Source organism: Calypte anna, chromosome 7 (assembly GCF_003957555.1).
Source record: "Calypte anna isolate BGI_N300 chromosome 7, bCalAnn1_v1.p, whole genome shotgun sequence".
In the NCBI taxonomy this organism is placed as follows: Eukaryota; Metazoa; Chordata; class Aves; order Apodiformes; family Trochilidae; genus Calypte; species Calypte anna.
Genome location: NC_044253.1, coordinates 9,527,312 through 9,548,526, shown reverse-complemented (window position 1 = coordinate 9,548,526; position 21,215 = coordinate 9,527,312). Strand labels below are relative to the sequence as shown.

Genomic DNA, 21,215 nt, shown 5'->3' with positions numbered 1-21,215 from the left:
GAGACACGGCTGCCCAGAGAGGTGGTGGAAGCCCCATCCCAGGAAGTTTTTAAGGCCAGGATGGACAGGGCTCTGAGGAACCTGATCGAGTGGGAGGTGTCCTTGCCCATGGCAGGGGGGTTGGAATTATGTGATCTCGAAAATCCCTTCCAATCCTGAAAATTCTGTGATAAAATACCCAAAGCTGACTCAGGCATTCACCTTCACATTGCAAAATGTGTTCTCCCTCCCTGTGCTGGCAGATGGAAGCCCAGCACACTGCTAGAAGAACCAGGTCACCTCGTACCCCTCCAACTTCCCCCTGGCCTTTTGATTAAAATAAACGTGTTTGGAGAGAGTAGCATCTTACTCATCACCTGCACAGAGCTCAGAGCTACAAGCTTCTGCTCCATGCTTGACACCCTAGGCAGCTGCAGTGCAGGTACTGGTGAAAAAACACCATGATGTTCTCCAAAGCTTCTTGTGGTGATGGAGAAGCTGAGAACAGATATATTACTGCCTCCTAGACTGCAGGTTCAGACTGCTACCAGTGATTCTCCAGCTGCAGTGAGACACCTCTGGCTCCTGCCACATTGATGAACCAGTGGCCTGATGTTTATGGCTCTGGTGAGATACTTACAGGTTTGCATTATTTCATACCACCTTCCCAAGAAAATATGTCCCCTAGCAATGTGTACCCTGCAATGGTTATTACTCAAGTGGACGCACCAACCACAATATAACTTTAAAGTAATAGCAACCTCCCTATGTAAAGAAAGTATTGGAAAGTTTTCTCCTAATTGTCTAATCAAATGAAAAGTCAAACCTTCATTCAGAGGAGCCAAGGGCTTTTAAAATTCTGAAGTGCTGCATCACTCTGCTCTTTCAGTGGAAGATCTTAGGATATCTAAGGCTGCAAGAAATATTTTTTTATTCCAACAACAAGCTACAAAGATCATGTTGCTTTCCCCTTGCACCATGGAACTCTGGCTTGTTAATAAGCTATCTCAAAGAGCTGATTATTAAGTCTTACCAAACACCACACACTTCCATGTCCTTTTCTTTGCTATATTAATCTCTCCTTAAGATTGAAGGAAAGTTGTTGCAGCGGGTATATGATAAATAGAAACAGCTTCTCAAATTTTACTGTCTCTCTTAGGCTGTATATAAGTAATTTGAGCAACTTTGATAACCTTCTGTAGAAACTCTTATTAACCTGCAAGGGAGGATTATGGTATTAAAACCAAGCAAATTCATATTTGAGACATCACGTTAGTGGGTTGAAAGCCAATGCTTAACGTTTAGAGAGGTTTAGGCAAACACAAGCCATTAACTACAATTAATTTATTTACCGAAATAATATCATAATTCAAAATGCAAGCTGACATTTACAGAGTGCAAGAATCTATCAGAAATACAGTATCAAGTGCTTGGTTAGTGGCAGAAAGAAAGCCCTTCCACTCACCTGCCAGCACTCCCCACCTATTGCAATTAGGATGGCCATAAGGCTGCATGGAAAAGCTAATAAAATATAAAGTCTTGATACATAACCTAACAGTAGTTTCCCATAGAGTATCAAAATCAAAATAGTCTGACTGTAAACAAACAGTCTATTTCAATGCTGTCAAAAATTGCCAGAGGTTGCTTAAATGTAACCAAACTTTAAGTAATTAATTCGGTGAAAATATTTGTTGCTAGCATTGTATATTTTGTTTTCAAAGAGTGAAAGACATGCAATCTTGGCTGCAATCAAAATGCTTATTTAGTGAAAGTGATAAGATATTCTGGGTAAGCTTGTGTGTCACTAAATATGATAAACATGGTTGGCTTGTTTACATTATCAGTTGAACTATCATACAGATCTAGAGTATTATTAGCATTTTTTGCTGCTGGAGTAATTGATCCTTTTATCCCCTGAGAATATTCTCCAACAAGGACTCGAGCCAAGTACATGTACTTCCTCCCATTCTGATCTGGTTTGGAGTAGAGATCCTGGGAAGAATAGGCAGCATCAACAGCAAAGTAAGTTCCCTTTCCATAATTAGCAGCTGTAGTAAGGAAAACAAATATTGGTGAGTATTTCAGTAGCAATAACCACTTCTCTATCATCTCCAGAGCCTATGAATCTGTCCTCATTTTGACTGGGATAGTTAATTTTTTTCCTAGCAGCTGGCGTAACACTGTGTTTTGGGTTTAGGATGAGATGAATGTTGAGAACATTCTGATGGTTTAATTGTTGCTGAGCAGTGCTTAACTCAGTCAAGGCCTTTTTAGCTTCTCATACTGCCCTCCCAGCAAGGAGACACAACCAGGACAGCTGACCCCAACTAATCAGGAGGAGATTCCATACCATATAACATCATGCTGAACAATAAAACTGAGGGGAGTTGGCTGCATCAGCTGCTCAGGAACTGCTCAGGCACTGGTCAGGGGATAGTGAGCAACTGCATTGTGCATCACTTGTTTTGTATATTATTTTATGATTATTAGTATTTTCCCTTTCTTTTCTGTCCTATTAAACTGCGTTTACCTCACTCCATGAGTTTTACCTTTTCTCTGATTCTGTGTGGTGTTTAGCTGCCTGGAGGGCTAAACCACAACAGAATCTTTTGCCAATTATGCTTTTTATATGCAATGGGGAGATTAAACAAAAAATAAAATTTTCATACAAGGCAGGACTATAAAGATGGCATGGCAAATCAGCCCTACCCCTATCCAGGAAAACAGAAGGTTTTTTGAAATTCCCATTACCGTGTGCTCCAGCATAGCTCCTGTTAAATCCATGGTTGTTAATTAAGGTTAATGATTCCTTACTCGTCCCATGAAACAGAAGTCTCTCATTATTTGTGTTGCCATTTTTTTTATCCATGTCACACTTTGTAATTTGGTATAACTTCCAAAAAGATGGGTTCTGGACTCTCTCAATCTGCAAATTTTGGAAGACAGACAGAAAGAAAGAACAAATTTTGCTATCATGAAAAATATTAGTGTATCAACAGTTCAATCTGCTTCCAAGATGCTCCTCCAGCACAAGCATACCAGATTATGCAGTAAGCAAGTCAAACCACTCCAAACTTTTGCATGATAGGCAGCAGAACCCAGCCCAAAACATGAAAGAAATACTCCATGGCAAGCACTATATGACAGTTTTGCAGATTTATGGAGCAGATTACATGCCTACCTGCAAAGGCCACATGGGTTCAGTAAGCAAGTGCTGTGCTCTGCTATAAAAGATTTAAAGAATAAGAACCCTCTCTTGGTGCTGAAGAAGCTGCTGATTAAGAGTGGTTCCAAATACCTCAACTGCAGCATTGAACTCATGCTGATTGAAGTTGGCAACAGCCATAAAGACTTGCACAACTTGAGAAATCCCAGTGGGATTTATTTTTCCATTGTTATTTAGTATTCTTCATCACTTCTTACCAAAGTTTTCATGCTCAGAAATGATTATGTGCTTCTACCTTTTCAATTTTAAATGACGGACAGGTCCTCAGAAACCTTTCTTGCACTTCTCTATAATCTCTTGAGTCTGGTTTCAGTTCCACTATTCTGAGCCGCTGGTTTTGCTGATCATCCCACGTTGCAGGGAGCATTGTTGACAGCTGATCTGCAGAAGAAACACAAGCAAACATATTTACACAGATCCTCTGCTCAAAAGAAAACATGACCAGCTACAAACCCTTCTAAAAGCCCATATATTTAGCTTATCACTAGCACTGGTCTTTGCCAGTTTGCAATTGCCTGTTGCATCACTAGCAATTGATGTGCCTGAATTGATAGTTTCTAGACAAATCTGTTTTTCACAGCTGAAGAGGGATCCCCTGCAACATCTTGTACCAGTAGCCTTCCTTGCAAACCAGGTTTTCAAGGACATGGAGCAAATTCAGGAATACTAGAGCAGTTAATTCTCAACAACTAGGATACTAGAAGCAGAGCACCTGAACACGGAAGGTTTTACCTTAAAAAGTTTAAGATTATACTCCTCACCTGAAAAGCAAAGTCTTCCCTTTCTTCCCTTCTTTCATTTAATACCAAGCCCAACACCTCCCTGTTCTGTCCAACAGGAACACTGGCCGATGCATGGACTACAGACATCCAGCATTATAGGCTCCCTCCATTAGAAGCATGAAGCCTTTTTCATATGTGACACTTTTTGGTAAGAGAACAAAAATTTAAAATCTTAAAATATGTATAGGAGGCATTAGTAAGGCACAGGGAGCTGCAGTCACTTAAACCCCTCCACTTTCACTTTCAGGCATTAAGCAGACAAAAAAAGTTGTTCCCATTGAGATTATAAAATGTGTCACAGGCAAATAAAAATAACACACAGGGAAAAGCTCTGTATGGATGAGGAAGAAAAAGGTAGCTCTTTATATTATAATGGACGAGGAGTAAATGGAAGGGTGTACATCTCAAGAACAGATATAAGCTGAGATCTAGAATGACAACTGCTACAAATACCCAACTCATTGCTAGTAAGCCTCTTAAAAACTTCAGAACACATTACCTACCTTTCCAAAAAAATTAACTTCAGGATTCCTTTATGTTCCTTGCCCAGCTGAGTTCCTTTCTACATTCTCAAGACAATGACCTGCGCAAAGCTCCTAACAATATTTTGCACACTCTTACACCATTTCTTGCTTTTACTAGGCTGTGTGCAGCCTGTTTTAACACAGGAACATCAAGATACTTTTACTTACCTTCAGCTTTATCAAGACGTAGAATGTTTATGCGTTCCCCTTTATCATCCTCAGCGTACTTGGCTTTTACATACACTGTGTATTTTTTCTCATTGATGATGACTGAAATACACTCCTGATTACTCACGAAAGCATCTTCCAAGCGCATATTTGTGTGACTGTCAAAAGGCACGTAGAAATCCTTTTCAAAGTACTTCCACTCAATTACATTTTGTAAAATTTCTGCTTTGGCCTCTTCTTGTTTAGCAGCTTTCACCCTGTGGATCATTTCTAGAATAGCTGAATGAGTAAGCAAGACATCTTTCATAATACCTGAAATTTGAATAGTGCAACCATCCAAATAAAGAGCAATTTTATATTTCTTTTGCAGGTCACACAGTTCCTTACTCTCTGCTTCACCAAAAAGAGAGATAGTTTCATCTGTGATGTCTTTTTGCAACTGTTCCTGTAAAATTGCTGTTTTCAACCACTTTTCAGCTTCTTCCACTTTCTGTTTGTTTTCACCACAAATATGCACAACAGCGACGTCAACTTTCTTTTCCAGAACTATTTTGGGTTTTTCCTTTGGAGAACGTTTCTCAGAGCTCCAAAATGCTAAATTGAAATACATAAATGTTGTAATTAAGATTCACCACTATCAACTGGTGCTAAACAGGTTGATCTGTAACCTGTATTTAAGTGACATCTACTTACCCGTTAACTTGGATAAGAATGACTTGGCATAACTTTCTCTTTTCTGCAGGCTTTTATGGAACACACTCACAAGATGTGGCTGAAAGATGACAACCTTAACAACTTTCAAAGATGGAGCAGAGGTACTCTTTGCAAAGTTAGCTACTGAATCTATGATGTTGTCAGCCACTACAGCTGGATCACGACCCGCTTCACCTGAAAAAAAGTAATATGTATTTTGCCTTTAAAAAGCATTAATAACTGTTAAAAATGTTCAAAAGACTTCTACAGCTCTAACCGAACACAACAAGTAAAGAAAAATGGACAATCTGGCCTTTTGGACAGGTTCACATTGTATCCATATCAACCCAATTTTTATGGCTGCTCTCCAGAGTTGCATGATCTGAGTTCAGAAGAAGTAGCAGCTCCCTGGATATTCTCTGATGAGCTGCACACACATATCAGCTGCTATGACAAATATTTATGGTGCTCCAAGAAGAACAGAAATACTTTTGAATCCCTGTTAGCAAGGAGGTGTTGGCTCAAGAGCACTTACATTCTTCACATACTATCTGCAAGGAATAAAGCTTACTAGGTCTTCATAAGCATCTAATAGCAGTTTGAAAGTTTTCAGTTTCTGAGTATATTCTCACCAAAGAATAATTCCTCCAGATACATCAAACCCATCACCCGAACTCTGAGGTCAGCCAAATCACAGGCACTGAACCATTTCAAAAGGGAGACAGACCTGTTCCAATTGCTGGGAAGGTGACAGAGGTGTACTTTTGTGTTTCACACTCCTCAAGCACTGTGGAGACTAGCAGCTTGATATCATTTTGGGAAATAAAATGAATTATGTTTTTGCATGGCAGGTTTCCTCCTCGGGTGATGATATAGCTCTTGTCTGCCAGCGCAGCTGAAACATACATAGGAGAATGAAATTAAATGAACCAGTCAATAATATATGTGTACTAATCCTCATTAGGAGATACGAAATTATGACAAATGTGCTCCAAGATAAGCTTCATGTCTCCTTCCAGAAACTGTGCAAGTCCCTATTTCTATTCTCACCTTCAAGGCACAATAATTCATTTTAAGTTTGTAAAATGTTTGTCTCATTTTGCAAACAAATTTTGTGGGCCTTTATTTGTCAAGTTTACTCTGCAGGCTTGAAGGACTTCACACAGACTAGTTCTACACTGTCTTCATAAACACACAATCCTGCAATCTACCCTCAGGCTACCTAGCCTGAATTGTTTACCTGGTCTATGCAACAGAGGTTTACCACTTATCTCCTCCACATAATTATTTTCCTTTGGTTGATTTTCCGAGCTCACCCAACTCTTTCCTACTTGCCTCGCTTTGTGGAGTTTTAAATCACATTCTTGCCCATCCTTACTGCTCAGTATATTTTCTGTTCTCTAGCTAAATCCAGTCTACGAATAAATGCCCCTTTTTAGGTAAAAACCCCTTGGTCACAGAGCACATGGTAGAATGTTGCTGCTTAAGCCAAAAGCAAATATTTTCTCCCTTGGGAATGAGAAAAGGAGTTGCAGATTGACATGGAAAGCCTTATTGGAATAAGAGGGTGCAATAGTTAATAGATTCAGTTTCTTACATAAACACCTAGAAGCCCCCTCTGGTGTAAGCACAGAGCATGATACAGATAGGTGTACAGTAGGCACTGAGAAAGTGCAACAGATTCCCTGCAATGCTTGAACAACTCGTCCTGGTTTGGTCCAGGATAAAGGTGATTTTCTGTCTTGTAATTCTGCTTTCATCTAAGTTTCTTGTAAGTAGCTGTACTTGCTGAAATTAACAGCAAGTTTCTCAGACAGTATCTGCTTCTAGGACTGATAACACTCGATGTTTATAGTTACTGCTAGAGACTGGTGTGCAGAACCAAGGACACTGCTCAGCTCTGAGGAACATTTTGCCCTCTGGAAGGAGAGAAGAAGTAAAGAGGTTACTCCTGCAGCCCTCCTTTGGGGAAGAACGGATAAGATAGATGCCAAAATTGACCAAACAGAGGATTCCATCCCATACATGTCATACTCAGTATAAATTTGAGGGATCACGAGGGTCAAACCCCTTCCTGCTTCGCCTTCTTCCCCTGTCCCTGTTTGCTTCAGCTTCCTGGGAGGATTCCATCCATTCCTCTGCCTGTGGCCCTGATCCATGCCAGCCTGAATCTGTGTGTTCCTGCCTCCAGCTCCTCACTGCTGCTGACTCCAGGAGTCCAGCCTGGACTTTCCCAGGCCTGCCCTGCTGCCTCGGTGGTGACGTGAGAGTTATTGGGAGGAACGTGGTGTCAATTTTCCTGTATATTTGTATAAATATGATGATATTTTCTTTTTAACATTACTGTTCCATTAAAGCTGTGTAGTTTAGTTTCCAACCCATAAGTCTCTCTCTCCCTTATTCTCTCTCCTTCCTTTATCAGGGAGGGGGATTAATAGAGAGGGGGATTAATCTGTCATTCGGTTTAATTGCTGGGCCAGTGTTAAACCATGACACACCTGCAGAAAGGAGGCCAGAAACATTGTACCATACCTAACTGAGCACATTCCTTTTGAACCGTTTTTCCAGCGCCATCCAAAATTGCTCTAGACACACCTTAAATGAGAAGACACATGAATCCACTGTTAATGCCATTGAAGTCCCATCTGAGGCAGAACTATGTACCACAAAATACTTAAAGTATCTCGGTCCTAAAAACACCAAAGGCTGTAACTGAAAAGCAGTATTGCCTAAATTTTCAGCTTAAAAATGTCAATTCAAAGTGATATCTAAAGTACCTAGTAAGTTTCACTGAGGTCAAAACCTCATTGAGTTTTGTCTTCTACTTTAGTCTGAGAGATGTTCGATTGAAAAAAAGTTAATATCACTAGTTTCTCCTTCTACAAGAGTCATAAACATGCCATCCTGTGACACAGTAACAAGAAAAAGGTTCAGACATTTCCTAAATGAACATTTGGACCCTAGGCAGTAAAACAGAAACCACCCTTTGAAACAAAAGGGTTTGAAATACTGGGAAAAAAAAATTCCTACTCCCCTTATCCAGACTTTCCAAACAAACATTGTTTTCACACACATTACCAACAAAAATACCTGTTTTGAGGTTGAAGCTATGATTTGTTATGTTCACAATGGCATCTGTGTCTTCCTGGGTAATATCACCCTTTGCCACCTGGAACAGGATGGAGCCAAACATCATTTCATATACATCCTCTGATGGCCTTGGAGAGGAGTCGGAGGATGCTGCAGGAAGGAAACAGAGACCCTGAGCAGAAGGGAGCAATGAAGTAAGAGGTAAAGGCACTGGTTTATGGGTGCAACACTTAGAGATCACTGTCTGTCTCCAGACAGCCTGTGAAGAGGACTGCCTGACAAGTTAACTGGAAACCACTCCTTCTCACAGGAGTCTCTGGATCAACCTTCACCTATACCCATTCTTGCTGTTCCTGATGAGATGGCTGGAAAAAAGCCTTGCTTTGCTGCACATCCAGTATACAGACACTACTTGGCAACATGTTAGTATGTAAGCCCTTGTAAAACTCCAAGGTAAGACAGTGGCAATGTTTCCAAGTCTCAACCCCCTGCTCCCCCCCCTCTCTTTGTTTTCTACTGCACGAGAGGAACTTTCTACTGACATATTATCTGTAAAAACATGATTACATTTTCAGCATTTAACTCAGTTTCTACACTCTGCAGTTACCAAACAGATATCTAAGTATGCATAATGAAGGCATTCTCTGGAATATTTAAAATAATAAAATAAATAAAATCCAGCAGGCACACAACTTCTGTGCCACAAGCTTACCTGTGCCTGGGCTAGACTTCTTTTGAATATTCTTCTTCCCTTTAGCACCTACAGTATTTCCACATCTGTTTTCAAGTTCTTCATTAAATGCCTGGAAATGATTACACAGCAGAAATTATGCTTTGAAAAGTAAAGTTAATTAAAAAAAATTTTAAAAAATTAGAAAGAGCTTAATGCAAATTACTTCCTACCATTTGCCCTAATGCTGGTGGCAAGTCTTGACACAGCATTGCCCTCAGGCTGCAAAGTTTTTTAGTGCAAGCAACGGACAGAGTAACAAAACTAAGACAAAGTCTTAGGGGAATACATTAGCAGGTGGCATCCTTACACTGAAGGACCAGTTTACACTCTAACTCAAATCTTGCAGCTGCCACCACCCTTCTCTGTGCACAACAGTTCAGGCTTTGGCACAGGAACCTCCCAGTCTGGCCTTTCAAAATGTGTTAGCTAGTGCACAGAACAGCAGAAGTCAATATGCATGGAAACACATATTTGGGCATGAGTTCACAGTATGACTGCTCTTTTTTGAGAGATGTATGGTGAAATAAGTAACTTGAGCACTGAGACAGAAAAACTTGTGCCGAGATATTGAAGAAAGGGGGATAGCACAATACTGATATATTTTCTGCTGGAGAAGTTTACCAGCACAGCAACCCTAGCATAGTTATTCCTCCTAAAAGGACATTAGGACTCAATTGAAAACACTCCTTTTTCCAAGGGAGAAGGTATCTATGCAAGAGTTGCAGCAAAGTTATCTGTAGGCAAGTCCTATGTGCTGAAGAATAAGGTGAGGGGGTGGTAGAGTCACCATCCCTTGGAGGTATTTAAAACCTGTGTCAATAAAGCACATCAGCACACGGTTTAGTGAGCATGGTGATATAGATATTTTTTTATTTTATTTGGGGTGGAGGGGATATTGATGATTGATCTTAGAGATATTTTCAACCATGACAATCCTGTGATTCCGAGTTCATGAGATAAAGAGTAATTACACTTCAATCTGTAGCATTACCAGGGAACAGAAAAGGACCAGGACGAAGCAGGGCTGTATGTGACAGGCAGGTGACCACAAGGCAAGAGAACTCAGATGATGGACACTGTTGAAAGGCTACTTCTTTAGTACAAGAACAAGCACCTTGTGGATCCATTGTCATGGGAGAGTTAAGTATTGTGCATTGTGAGACAGTCCTAAACAAAGGGGCATATAGCAGAGACATGAAAAACAGGCTAACTCACCCGAATATTATCCGTGTCTTTTGGATGCAACAGAAAGTGAACTTCCTGAAGAGAATTGATTCCATTTTTACTACTAAAGTCAAAAACTTTGTCAAACAGTAGTTTAGCAACACAAGGCTTTGGGTATTCTAAACGCCCTGTCCCAATGGCTGGGAAAGTAATTGACTTTAAAGACAGTTCCTCAGCAATCTGCAGGCATTTGGTGACGATGTTGCCAAAGATCTGTAAAGCACAATTATTTTTTCCAGTTACCGAAAGTAATTTTTTCCAGTATGTGCAATATAGGACTTTACCTCTTAGCACTGAAATACAATAACTGCATACAGCATAAGATAACTGCATACAGCATAAGCAATATATCAGTCGACCAGAGATTAGCCACACAGCTAAAAAAGAACAGCCCAAACACTCATTTCTATGGTTATATGATCATAAAAAACTGTCCCTTATTTCAAAGGAGAAGTTGCATTAAACCCACAATAAAGCCCAGTCAAATTAGACCCCAGGAAAACAAAAAACTCTGCTACCTTTACAGATCCATTTTGCTGGAACCATGGTAAGACAGCATGAAGTACTACATGGCAATTTAGATTGTAACTTCGTGTTTTCCAAACAGATCCTTCTTCAATTATTTTTCCTCGGCCTTCTTCTTCTAACTCCACCTGAAGCATTGGCCCTGCTTTGGTTAGCAAAACTTTACTGAGTGGGCCTCCCCCAAGCTGGAGATCTTTGCCAACACTGGTGACAACAATGTCAGTCTGAAAAACAGCAAGCAAATAAACCCTACCATTTAAGCATCAAGCCTTTTAAGTACCAAGTTAAAAATTTTGCACTGATTAATCAAATATAGCCTGCTTACTTACAAAGTTTAGGTCTAAGACAGCAATCTGAGAGTGAACGAAGTTTTGGAATAAAACAGAAAAGTTATGCAGAGTTCTAATACCATGAACCTGCTTGTGGCAACATAGAAGCTTGGTTAACAGTAACATTAATTTCAAGCAGACAGGAGATTAAAATTTTGCATTCCTTGTCTACTCATTTGAAAACAAACAAACAAACAAAACCAACCAAACATTTTAAAATATTTATGAAGTTAATTCTCTAAGAGAAGCTCACAGACCAAAAATCCATGTTCACTGAGGTAGCAAGACATTCCATACACACTTGGTCTAGACAAAAAGGAGAAGATCAAAACAAAGTCTGAAGGAAAGCCATGGAGAAAGGAGTGAGAAAAGCAGTAGCTTACAGAGAGGAAGGCAAAGAGCAATGGGCATTGTGTTAGGCACTATATTTGGCTCCTCAGGAGGAGGACTCTGTACACAGTTTAATTCTGCCCTAGCCAAATGGAGGAGCTGTACATGCTGCGGGAGGCATCCACTCCTGAAAGGATTTGCTGGCCACTATGGAAAGGGTTATAAAAGGAGTTGCATCCAGTACCAGTGATCCCAGTAAGGTAGCTTACTGCACTAGCAGCAATTCAGTACAGGAGGCCACTGGAAATCAAATCAGTGAAGCTGGTTCTCCACAGGAAACGCAAGAGCATCCGCGCGTTGCGTGCCAGCGTTCACCAGTGGCAGAGGGGACAACGCTTCCCCAGACCAACACTCTACAGCTGGAGGCAGGACCAGACTGTCTGTGGGCTCAGGGATGCATGGCTGCACTGCCTCAGGACCACAGTGGATCTGGGTGCAGCCCAGCTGCTCTCACACATCAGAATACTCAGGTACTGAGTGCGGGAGCCAACACTGAGCACACTCTTGTAAATCAGGATTCCTGGGAAGGTCTATGCTGCATGCAGGTGGTCCGTGCCCAGCAAGGTAGGGGTTCAGAGCCCACAAGCATTCCTGCTGACTCCAGTTGCCTCTGCCAAACTGTACTGCATTGTATAGCACAGGGGGCTGTGTGCCTGTGCCAGGAAGTGACAAAATGGAACGCTGCACAGCCATCCGTATCTGGCAGGTAAAACAGACAACTAACAGCACTTCTTACTACCAGCAGCAATAGCCAGTTCCAGTGGCATATCAAACATGTTACATTGCTAATTACAGATGATGGTCTAGGCTTGGTCATTTTTCTCAGTTTTGTGGTTTAGTTTCCTTAAATACAAAAATTAATAAATAATTTTAAAAAGCACTCGGTATTTTAAAAGCACATAATTTAAAGCACTTACGGTAGCATCTTCAATACTTCCTTTCTTCAGCACAATGTCAAGGCCTTCCTGAGTTGTTACAAATGGGAAGTTCTTGCTACTTTGAGAAATTTTGCTTTTTTTACGCTGAGGGACTGTAGTGATCGGCTGCAGTTGCTCAGAGGAAACTGAATTACAAGAAAACACTTCTTCCAGTGCCTTGTTCAAAGCCTTAATGTTATCCTGTACAATATCCACAAGATGAACCTCCTTCAAGTTGCTGTCTTCCATGGATTCTTCCAAGGTCTCCTTGACAGAGGATACAATTGTATGTGTACACGTCTGCAGCGGGAAGCCGAAAAACCCTCCACTTATAACAGGCAGAGCAATGGAACAATGATTGTATGTGTCAGCTAGCTTTAGACAGTTCTTTACTGTCCTTTTTAATAAGGATATGCACTTTTGTGCTTCCTGTGTCCTCCACCTGGGTCCAACAGCATGGATGACATTCTTGCAGGGGAGTTTCCCAGCACCCGTGATAACTGTGCACCCAGGCTTCAAGCTCCCGTTCTTCCTCACCAGCTCGTTGCATTCCTCCTGCAGCTCTGGACCAGCTGCTTTTGACAGTGCCTCAGCAAGGCCACCATGGTGTTGCAGGTCTTCATTAGCTGCATTTACCACAACATCAACTGGGTAATTACATAAGTTACCTTTATACACTGCTACTACTGTTTTACCTATGGTCACCCGCCTATAGGGCTTGTCTCCATCACTATGTTCTTGATGTTCCTCCCCTTGTTCTCCTGACTCTTCCAACATGACTAGACACTTAAAGTCTTGTTTTGCTCTGGTGGCAAAGAAGTGTTCCTGCTCTTTGAAATATGACCTGACTCCTGGCTCTTTAATTACCACACGTTTAGAATGCAGGCCAGACAGAGTTTGCTCAACTAAGGTGACTCCCTTCAGCACTTCTCTTTTTGGCCCACTCAAGGATATAACTCTACATTTCTGCTGTGTGTTAAAGTCAACTTGCACACCATTACTCTGTATGGCACCCCAAACATCAGTCTTCTCTTTCTCAAAGAACACTATGACGGCCACAGGCTTTCCTCCAATAACCTCTTGTACTTGGGTGTTTTCATCTATAAAGTTAAAAAGTTCCTCTGAGGCTTTTGCTACTGCTTCAGAACAACCAGCAATGATGACCTGACTCTCTTTCTGAGTGATTGTTATGGCTCCCTCAGAGCAGTATTGCTTGGTAAGCATCTTCCATTCCTCCTTCTGGAGGACTGACTGGTCCTCCACAGTAAGGCTTTTATCATCCAGTTCCTTCTTTATTTCTTCTTCTGCTTTTATGAGATCTTCAGGAGCATTTCCTTTCAAGATGATGGCTCCTGCAGAGACCTCATAAAAGGCTCTGATTTGTTTTGACATAAACAGGCTCTGACACATGGTTTCATTATCAATATGCTCTAAAAACTGGAAAATATAGGGGTTGACATCAAGTCTTTTCTTTACCATTTTGTGTAAACTATCTAATATTTCCCCTTTTACATTATTAACTTCCTCAGGCAACCCACACAGGCTAAGTGTCTTCTGCCTATGATCATAAATCATCTGCAGGTCTGGAAACTGCTTACAAACGTTTTCTTCAAGACCAGTACTCTGTAAAATTGCATATTCTCCTGTATCCAGTAGCACAATTCTTTCAATTCTTTGCTTTTCTCTTTCAATTTCTCTGGTGGTCTTTTCTATCAGAGGCACCAGGTGTTGTTCAGCATTCTTCATAACTTCTTTTTCACCTACTAGAACAACTAAATTCTTGGAGATAAGTGGGATTATCAGAACTTCATCATGCTTAAAGCTGTTTCTAATGGCTTCCCACACTTCTGAGCTTACTTGACATTCAGTTGCTTTGTACTTCAACATGCAGTGTGAAAATGCTGTGGAAACATTTTTATTCCATGTCTTGATCAATCGACCTGCTAATCTCTTCTGCTCAAACAAAGAAGCCGAAGGATGTAAAGTAACTACTGGATCTGCACAGTTTGGTTCAGGCCAGGTTACCTCACAATTACACTTTGCCATTTCTTCATTTACTGCCTCAACTAACCTCCTATTCCTCTGCAAGTATTGCCAGATATACGGATTCAGAGGCACTGTAATTGGATCTGGCTTCTTTATTTGTGGCCCTTCCTTTCCATATAGAGCTACTCCCACTGACACATAGTAAGGGTAGACAGAGATTGGTGTGTTGTTGAGTGAATGCTTCTTTGCCAAGATGTTGATTACATCTAAAACAAACAAACATCAAAACAATTAGTATTAGCATTTAAAACCAAAGATCTCCTGGTTTATTCAGTTAAGTTTGTTTTGTTGTGTTTTTTTTTTAATTTTGTTTTCTATAAAAAATGCTTCTTCTACAATAATTTTACAACAGCTTCCCCCCCCCCCCCTCCCAGATAGGCAGAAATACTAGTTTTAAATGCCAAAAACTAACTCAAGAGAGACAGGTAGGAACCATCACCATCCACCCCCAGGAGGAAGCATGCCCAGCACCACCTCTGCCCCTGCTTCTGTTATGTGCTGTCCTTGAACTCCCCAAATCAGAAGTTGTCAGAGTTGTTACTCGGCAGCATCAAAGCACTGCTCCTCCCTTCCCCCTAAAAAAGAGGGTTTATTTTCTTCAGCTTGCCTTCAGCTCTCCCTTTCCCTTTCATTGCAATGCCTACAGCTTTCCCTTGTCCTGCACCTTCCACAGATTCTCATGTTTCTGTCACAGCCTAGACAAGCCACAGCACCTGCTCTTCAGCCAAGAAGCTGTCCAAGAAGTCACCCTCAGATGAGCCAGACAGCTCACATTGCCTCAGGGCAGCTGGAAGTGAAGGCACCAGGGAGAAGCCTCCTGCACTATGTGGGGCTGTGCTGTCCCTATTGAACCCCAACTGTAACCTGAACTCTACTAGGATCAACTCCTGGGTAAAACAAAAAGTGCATAAAAAAGAAAAAATCCGATGCCTCATGCCCAGCTGGTCCAAAACTTAAGCTTGCTATTTAGCAGAGACCTGATGACAAAGCACCAGATCTGCTGTTTTATGAGGATAAAGTAGGCACTTCTCTTGAAACTCCACATTTTGATCTTAAAGTGAAACAATCTCAGAGAAATATGGGGGTTTTATTTCTGCATTACCTTTATGGTGACTGAATGTAACGATAGCTGCATCTTCATCTGGCAGCTGCTGAACATCTACCACATGTGCATTTCCATTCCTCTTATTTTCAAAGTAGACAGTTAAAAAGTCACTGGAGATGTTAGGTTGTATATTTTCAGCCCTAATGCTTTTTGTTAGCTCAAGGCACCGTGCAGTGATATTTTGCTTATTTGCTCTGTAGTTTTGATTAAAAATTTTAGCAAATTCTCCTGCATCTAGAAAAAGAACAGAGAATTAAAACAAAGAAACAAAAGAAAAACAAACTAACAAAAATATCAGACTTCTAGCTTGCTTTTCTACTATGCTGTTAGCAGACCAACACCATGTGAATTCACCAAAAGCACCTGTCAGCTCAGAGGTGCCCACAGATTCAGTATCTGTCAACTGGTATTCACCACATGGCTGATCACAATTGTTGATTACAAGTACTGTAGCCAGAATTTGTCACTAGCTTTCCTACTGAGTAGCAATGGGTCTCTTTAACCTCAAGAGAACATAAGATCAGGTTCATTTTTAGACAAGGAGAAGTTTTATCATCAATATGTTTTAAGACAGAATACATGGTTTTGTTGCTTGTATGAAGTAGTTATAGTTGGTCTCAGTCCTACCTGTTTGGTTTACCACCCAAATGAGAGCTAGCCCTCTTCTGACTTAACTAGCCTCCACACCTTAACAATAAAAACTTGAGCAGAGTCAGAGTAAATCCTCATTTAAAGTGATGATCAGGTTATATCTTAAACAGATATGACAGAGAGTATTAATTTCCTGTTTAGTCTCTCTCACACAAGTAGCAAATGAAAAAGATCTGCAACTCTGACTTCTTCTTACCAATATTTCCAGTAAAAGTAACTACAGCAGCACGGTTTTCAGGTATCATTTCCACACTGAAGTCACCATCTTCATCTGACAAGCCACTGATGTTCTCTATCAGCAAAATTAACATGCCCTCTTTTGCTGTCTCCTGCACATTTTCAAGCAGAACTACATTGGAAGGCAGGGATCCTTGAGGGTCTTCCACTTGGCATCTGTTCTGGAGAGTTTCCTCTTGCCATGGCTTCACAAGCAGATCTATTTTCTTCACTGAGTGATGCCTCCTTTGCAGAACTTCTTGGGCATCTACTCCACAGGAAAACAAAAACATGATCTTCCCTCCCCCTCCAGCCACAGCAGAACAATACAGAATCAGTGAATGGGTTGGAAGGGACCTTTAAAGTTCACCCAGTCCAACCTCCCTGCAGTGAGCAGGGACACCTTTATCTAGATCAGGTTGCTCAGAGCCCCATCAAGCCCGACCTTGAATGTCTCCAGGAATGGGGCCTCCATGTGTTAAACTGAACTAAACTTTCAAAATCTGGCCAGACATATTTTCTCATATCACAGGAGAAACTGAAATAAGGCAAAGCTATATCCAAAATTAGGGTCAGGATTTAAGCTACTTTATGATCTAGTTGTCCCCAGTCTCAAAAAAAAAAAATAAAAAAAATAAAAAAAATAAAAAAAATTACTTTTTGAGGTGCTACCTCCTTTCTACTGCCCTCAAATGCAAGTAATTATTCTCCAGAAAACTAGTATTTAATAAAAGCAACTAAAGAAAATGATTTCCATTCTGTTTATGTTGTGTATTTAACAAATATTTAACTATTTAACAATTTCTCTAGTATAAAGTTCCCTCTTTTTGCATGCATCCTTCACACACTAACAAGTAGCCAACAGAGGAAAAGTAAATATAAACTGAGGCTACTTTAAAATAACTTTCTCCACAGAGGTGACTCTTCATGTCTATGTCTTACAAATATGTAACATTTATATCTCTTTCCCTCCCAGTCTTCGAAATCCTGGCAATTAAAATTAATATGAAAGAAGATACAACAAAATAATAGTTTTTCATGATCTGCAGTTAACACTGTACTACACTTTATCCAGTGTTCTGGACTAGAATTACAGCTTACTCAGTCTGCAGTGTTCATGACATTATCTCTCCTTCATTATTCTCTGTGACCCTCAATCAAACATTTGGGATAGGTCTAGAGAACCACCTCTTCCCTTGTGGGTTATTATAAACACGGTCAGAAACCCACATCTGCACTGGACAGATGGGCACATTTGCTCCTTTTACATTCTGTCTCTCTTTGGGAACAATACAACATTTCTGTGGCAGCAGAGCCCACGTAGAGACACAGCACCAGCAGAGCCCTGTTTCAAAAGGCAGCTTTAGTAACATAACACCCGTAAGATATGATCATACCTTCCTCATTCTCAAAGGTGATGATCCTTTGCAGGCCCTTTCTGATATAGGACTCAATGAGCCCTCCACCAGATTTCTTTTTATTTTCAAAGTACATTTCTAGGATATCATCTTCTATTTCCTCGCCATGGGCAGTAGTTACTACTATGGCAGAATTCCTGGAGGTTGCTTTTTCAGCTTCCAATTTCACACGTGATTCTGAAATTAAAAATCACACCCCGATACCTTAAGCAAAAGTTTCAGGAAAGTAAAGGTCTTTTCCAACCTGAATGATTCTATGATTCTAAGATTTCATGCTACTTTCTGTTCAGATCACACATAAAGTCAGGGAAAAGAACAGACAAATAAACAGTAATTGAGGTGTTCGGTTTTCTTCTACAATAGCCCTAAAATCCCAAACAAGCTGAGCATATCACTAGCATGAGTTGTTGTATGAGCAGGTGAGGAGAAAAGGCATCCCCAGTCAAGGACAGCAGGAGTAATGGCTAGAAAAGCTTATTCCATTTACAGTTCCAGCTACTATTGTGGGTGGCCATGAGTCTACATGTGTTGGCTACCACAGGATCTCAGGTGTACCTGGGGTACACAGCTATTGATGTTCTACCATGGGTCACATTGGCAGGGCTGGTGGCAGCAGAGAAGGTCTGTGTTGGGGAGAGCCTAACCCAGAAAAAAGGCCATCATCCACTTCATGTCCTCCCTAAGGAGCTGACCTGTGAAGTGGGAGCAGTCAGTGAAGTGGGAAGTTTCCTTAAGGTACTTGTACAAAGAAAAAAATAATTATTTCTTTTATCCTAAGATCATGGTTTCTACACTGTTAGACAAACATCACAAGACACCCAGAGGATGAGGGCACTACTGCAGCATTGAGGTCACTGAAAGCCAGTGAAGAGAGAATACACTGGTCTTTGCTCAGTAAGAGGCACACTCACCTATCTTCTCCTGCTGCTGAGTGTCCTTATTCTGGCAGGTAAGAAGAGACACCTGGGGTTCATTAACTAGAGGTAAATAACAATGCTTTCTCAGTTGCAGTGTACTTCAGGAAGAAAAAGTCACACTCTTGTAGACCCAAGGAGCTAGCACAGCTTGAATTTAGTTTCATTTGACATTTCCAGAATTACAGACTTCTATATATTCCTTTTTTAAAAAAGATATGTTGAATGTGATTACAGAAACACCAATTAAGCTCAAAAAAGCCTTAGGCATAATGTCCAAACTAGTCCTTAGTTGAGCTGCATGAACCACTGTAAGCAGTTCCTCCCATGCATTACAGCAGTATCCTCATTAAGAACAGTAAGGGGACAGTCAAGGACATCCCTCTTCTGGAGAGAAGCACCTTTAGAAACTAGGCACCTCTGTAAAAGTGTTTATCACAACTTATTCCGAGTCTGCAAGACATCTCTACCCCCTAGTTTAAAACAAGAAAGGGCACAGCTACACCAGCAAACAAAAGATAGCAGCGGTGTGTCTCTTCTGGTCTGCCCCCTCCATCCCCACGGGAGCACCTCCCACAGTTACAGACAGAGATATGCGGGCTGCCTGCCATTGGCAAACGCTGGCTCGCAGGCAGGAAAAAAAAGCCAACCCCTGCCATGTCAGCTGGAGCCTAAAAAAAATTAAAATAAAAAAAAAACAACCAAAAACAAAATAACAAAACAAAACAACCAACTGCCAAACAAACAAAAAACAAACCAAACAAAAAAACACTGCCTAGGAAGCTAGTTCGTTCAGCTAATGTTACACATCCCTCGGAGTTTACTTCAGTGCTTTAAGTATTACATTTTGCAGTTTATCACTAGAGGGACAGCGTTGGGTGTGAGTGTGCCGCGCAGGGCTGCCCTCAGACCCCACCCCGCAGCCCCTACCTGGCGCCTCTGTCCCGCCGGCCCGTCCCAGCTCCTGGAAGCAGAACGAGAGCAGAGCGGTTACCCATGGCCCTGCTCGCCCTACCCAACCGGACCGGACCGGACCATCCCTCCCCGCCCGCCTCACCTGTGCGGGTTGTCCGCCCGCCGGCAGCTCGGTGACCAGCAGCGACAGCCTCCCTTTGTGCTCCCACTCGAGCTCATGGATTCCCCGGTCGAGCACCCGCTGCCTCACTGATAACACGACAGACACCGCTGAGGGGAGGCGAGGGTACGGGCAGACACCGCACACTCCCCTTTACCCCCCCACCTCCTTCCCCAAACTTCGGCAGCAGCCCTGAGCATCCCCCTCCCTCGTCCCGGCCGCTCACCCTCGGGCTGGGTAAAGCAGATGAGGATGTGCCCGGTGTCGTCGGTCTGCAGCTCGCACTCTCCTCCGCCCGATCGCTTCTGGCTCTGGAAGTAGCAGAGCAGCTTCTTCTTCAGGGCGCGGGGCGGCTCGGCGGCTCCCCAGTCACCGCTCACCAGGAGCGGGAGGGCTCCCGGCCGCAGCTCCGCCATGGCACCGCACACCCCCCTTTCGCTTTCGATTCTTCAGGAAAGTCTCGGCGGCGGCTCCGCCCAGTGCAAGGAACGGGCGGTTCCCCTGGACCGAGCCGAGAGGGGCGGTCTCGGCCCCGGTCCCTCTCGGGGGGAGACAGAAGGGGACAGCACGGAGTCCGCCCGTCTGAGGAGATGGGCAAGGCGGGGCTGTGCCTCCAGAGCCGGACATGAGTCCTTGTGGCATTAAACTGAGCTCCCACTGCCTGAGCTCAGAGCGCTTGGGCGCCGAACAACACGGACCTCGCTCTCCATGCCTTAGGTTTCCGAATCCAATCGGGATACAAAGTAAAATTACTCGCTTCCATTATTCTCCGTCGGAAAATACTTCTATAACGGTGCAAGACTGCAACTAAAGAATGTATACCTCAGACCGACGTGCCAGCTGGCCGAGACATTTTTAGCCAAGGGCTCAGGACTTGCCCTTGTGAAGGTCATGGTGTTCTTGCAGCATATTTTGCTGACGTGCCCAAATACGAGGCAATAAAACAGCAGAAAATGGAAATTCCCTCCCTAACTTCACTGGAAGTCAATTGAGGAAGCAGATAATAGCCAAATATCATTAAATATTATAATCGCAGGTGGCAGACAGCTACACACCAGTGCTGACAAACGTGCTGTTTTTTTTCTTGGTGGGCAGTCAATGTTTTAGTTCCTAATGCTCTGTTCTCACACCAGTGAGCCCAGATGTGTGCTCGCCTCGCTTGCTGTAATGTAACCCAGGCTAAATACCTGACTTTGATTGCAAATTGGGT

At 42.1% G+C, this 21,215-nt stretch overlaps 1 protein-coding gene across 2 annotated transcripts; it reads right to left on the bottom strand.

The window, feature by feature from the left end:
- Window positions 1-1,312: 1,312 nt before the first annotated feature.
- Window positions 1,313-20,431, bottom strand: LOC103531436 (protein mono-ADP-ribosyltransferase PARP14). 2 transcript variants are annotated; one of them, XM_030454406.1, is made up of 19 exons: window positions 20,232-20,431; window positions 19,988-20,094; window positions 19,861-19,894; window positions 18,928-18,993; window positions 17,996-18,193; window positions 16,579-16,866; window positions 15,729-15,965; window positions 12,581-14,832; window positions 10,938-11,168; window positions 10,411-10,632; window positions 9,175-9,265; window positions 8,463-8,612; window positions 7,905-7,967; window positions 6,100-6,267; window positions 5,373-5,567; window positions 4,680-5,273; window positions 3,441-3,586; window positions 2,731-2,905; window positions 1,313-2,027 (listed from the first exon to the last, which is right to left on the bottom strand). In XM_030454406.1, the coding sequence occupies exons 1-19, from the start codon at window positions 20,419-20,421 to the stop codon at window positions 1,738-1,740; spliced, it is 5,697 nt and encodes a 1,898-aa protein (XP_030310266.1). In that variant the 5' UTR covers window positions 20,422-20,431; the 3' UTR covers window positions 1,313-1,737. The 2 variants fall into 2 exon arrangements, with proteins under 2 accessions (XP_030310266.1, XP_030310267.1); XM_030454407.1 differs by lacking the exon at window positions 18,928-18,993 and having other exon boundaries at window positions 1,319-2,027; window positions 20,232-20,425.
- Window positions 20,432-21,215: the final 784 nt, after the last annotated feature.

Bases quoted from the DNA above. Each gene is read 5' to 3' on its own strand.
- LOC103531436 (XM_030454406.1), bottom strand. From the start codon at position 20,421: ATGGCGGAGCTGCGGCCGGGAGCCCTCCCGCTCCTGGTGAGCGGTGAC. The intron at 19,895-19,987 runs GTGAGGCGGGCG...TTCTGCTTCCAG, and splicing joins CGGGCGGACAACCCGCACAG to GAGCTGGGACGGGCCGGCGG. The intron at 3,587-4,679 runs GTAAGTAAAAGT...TTTCTTCTGCAG, and splicing joins ACGTCTTGATAAAGCTGAAG to ATCAGCTGTCAACAATGCTC.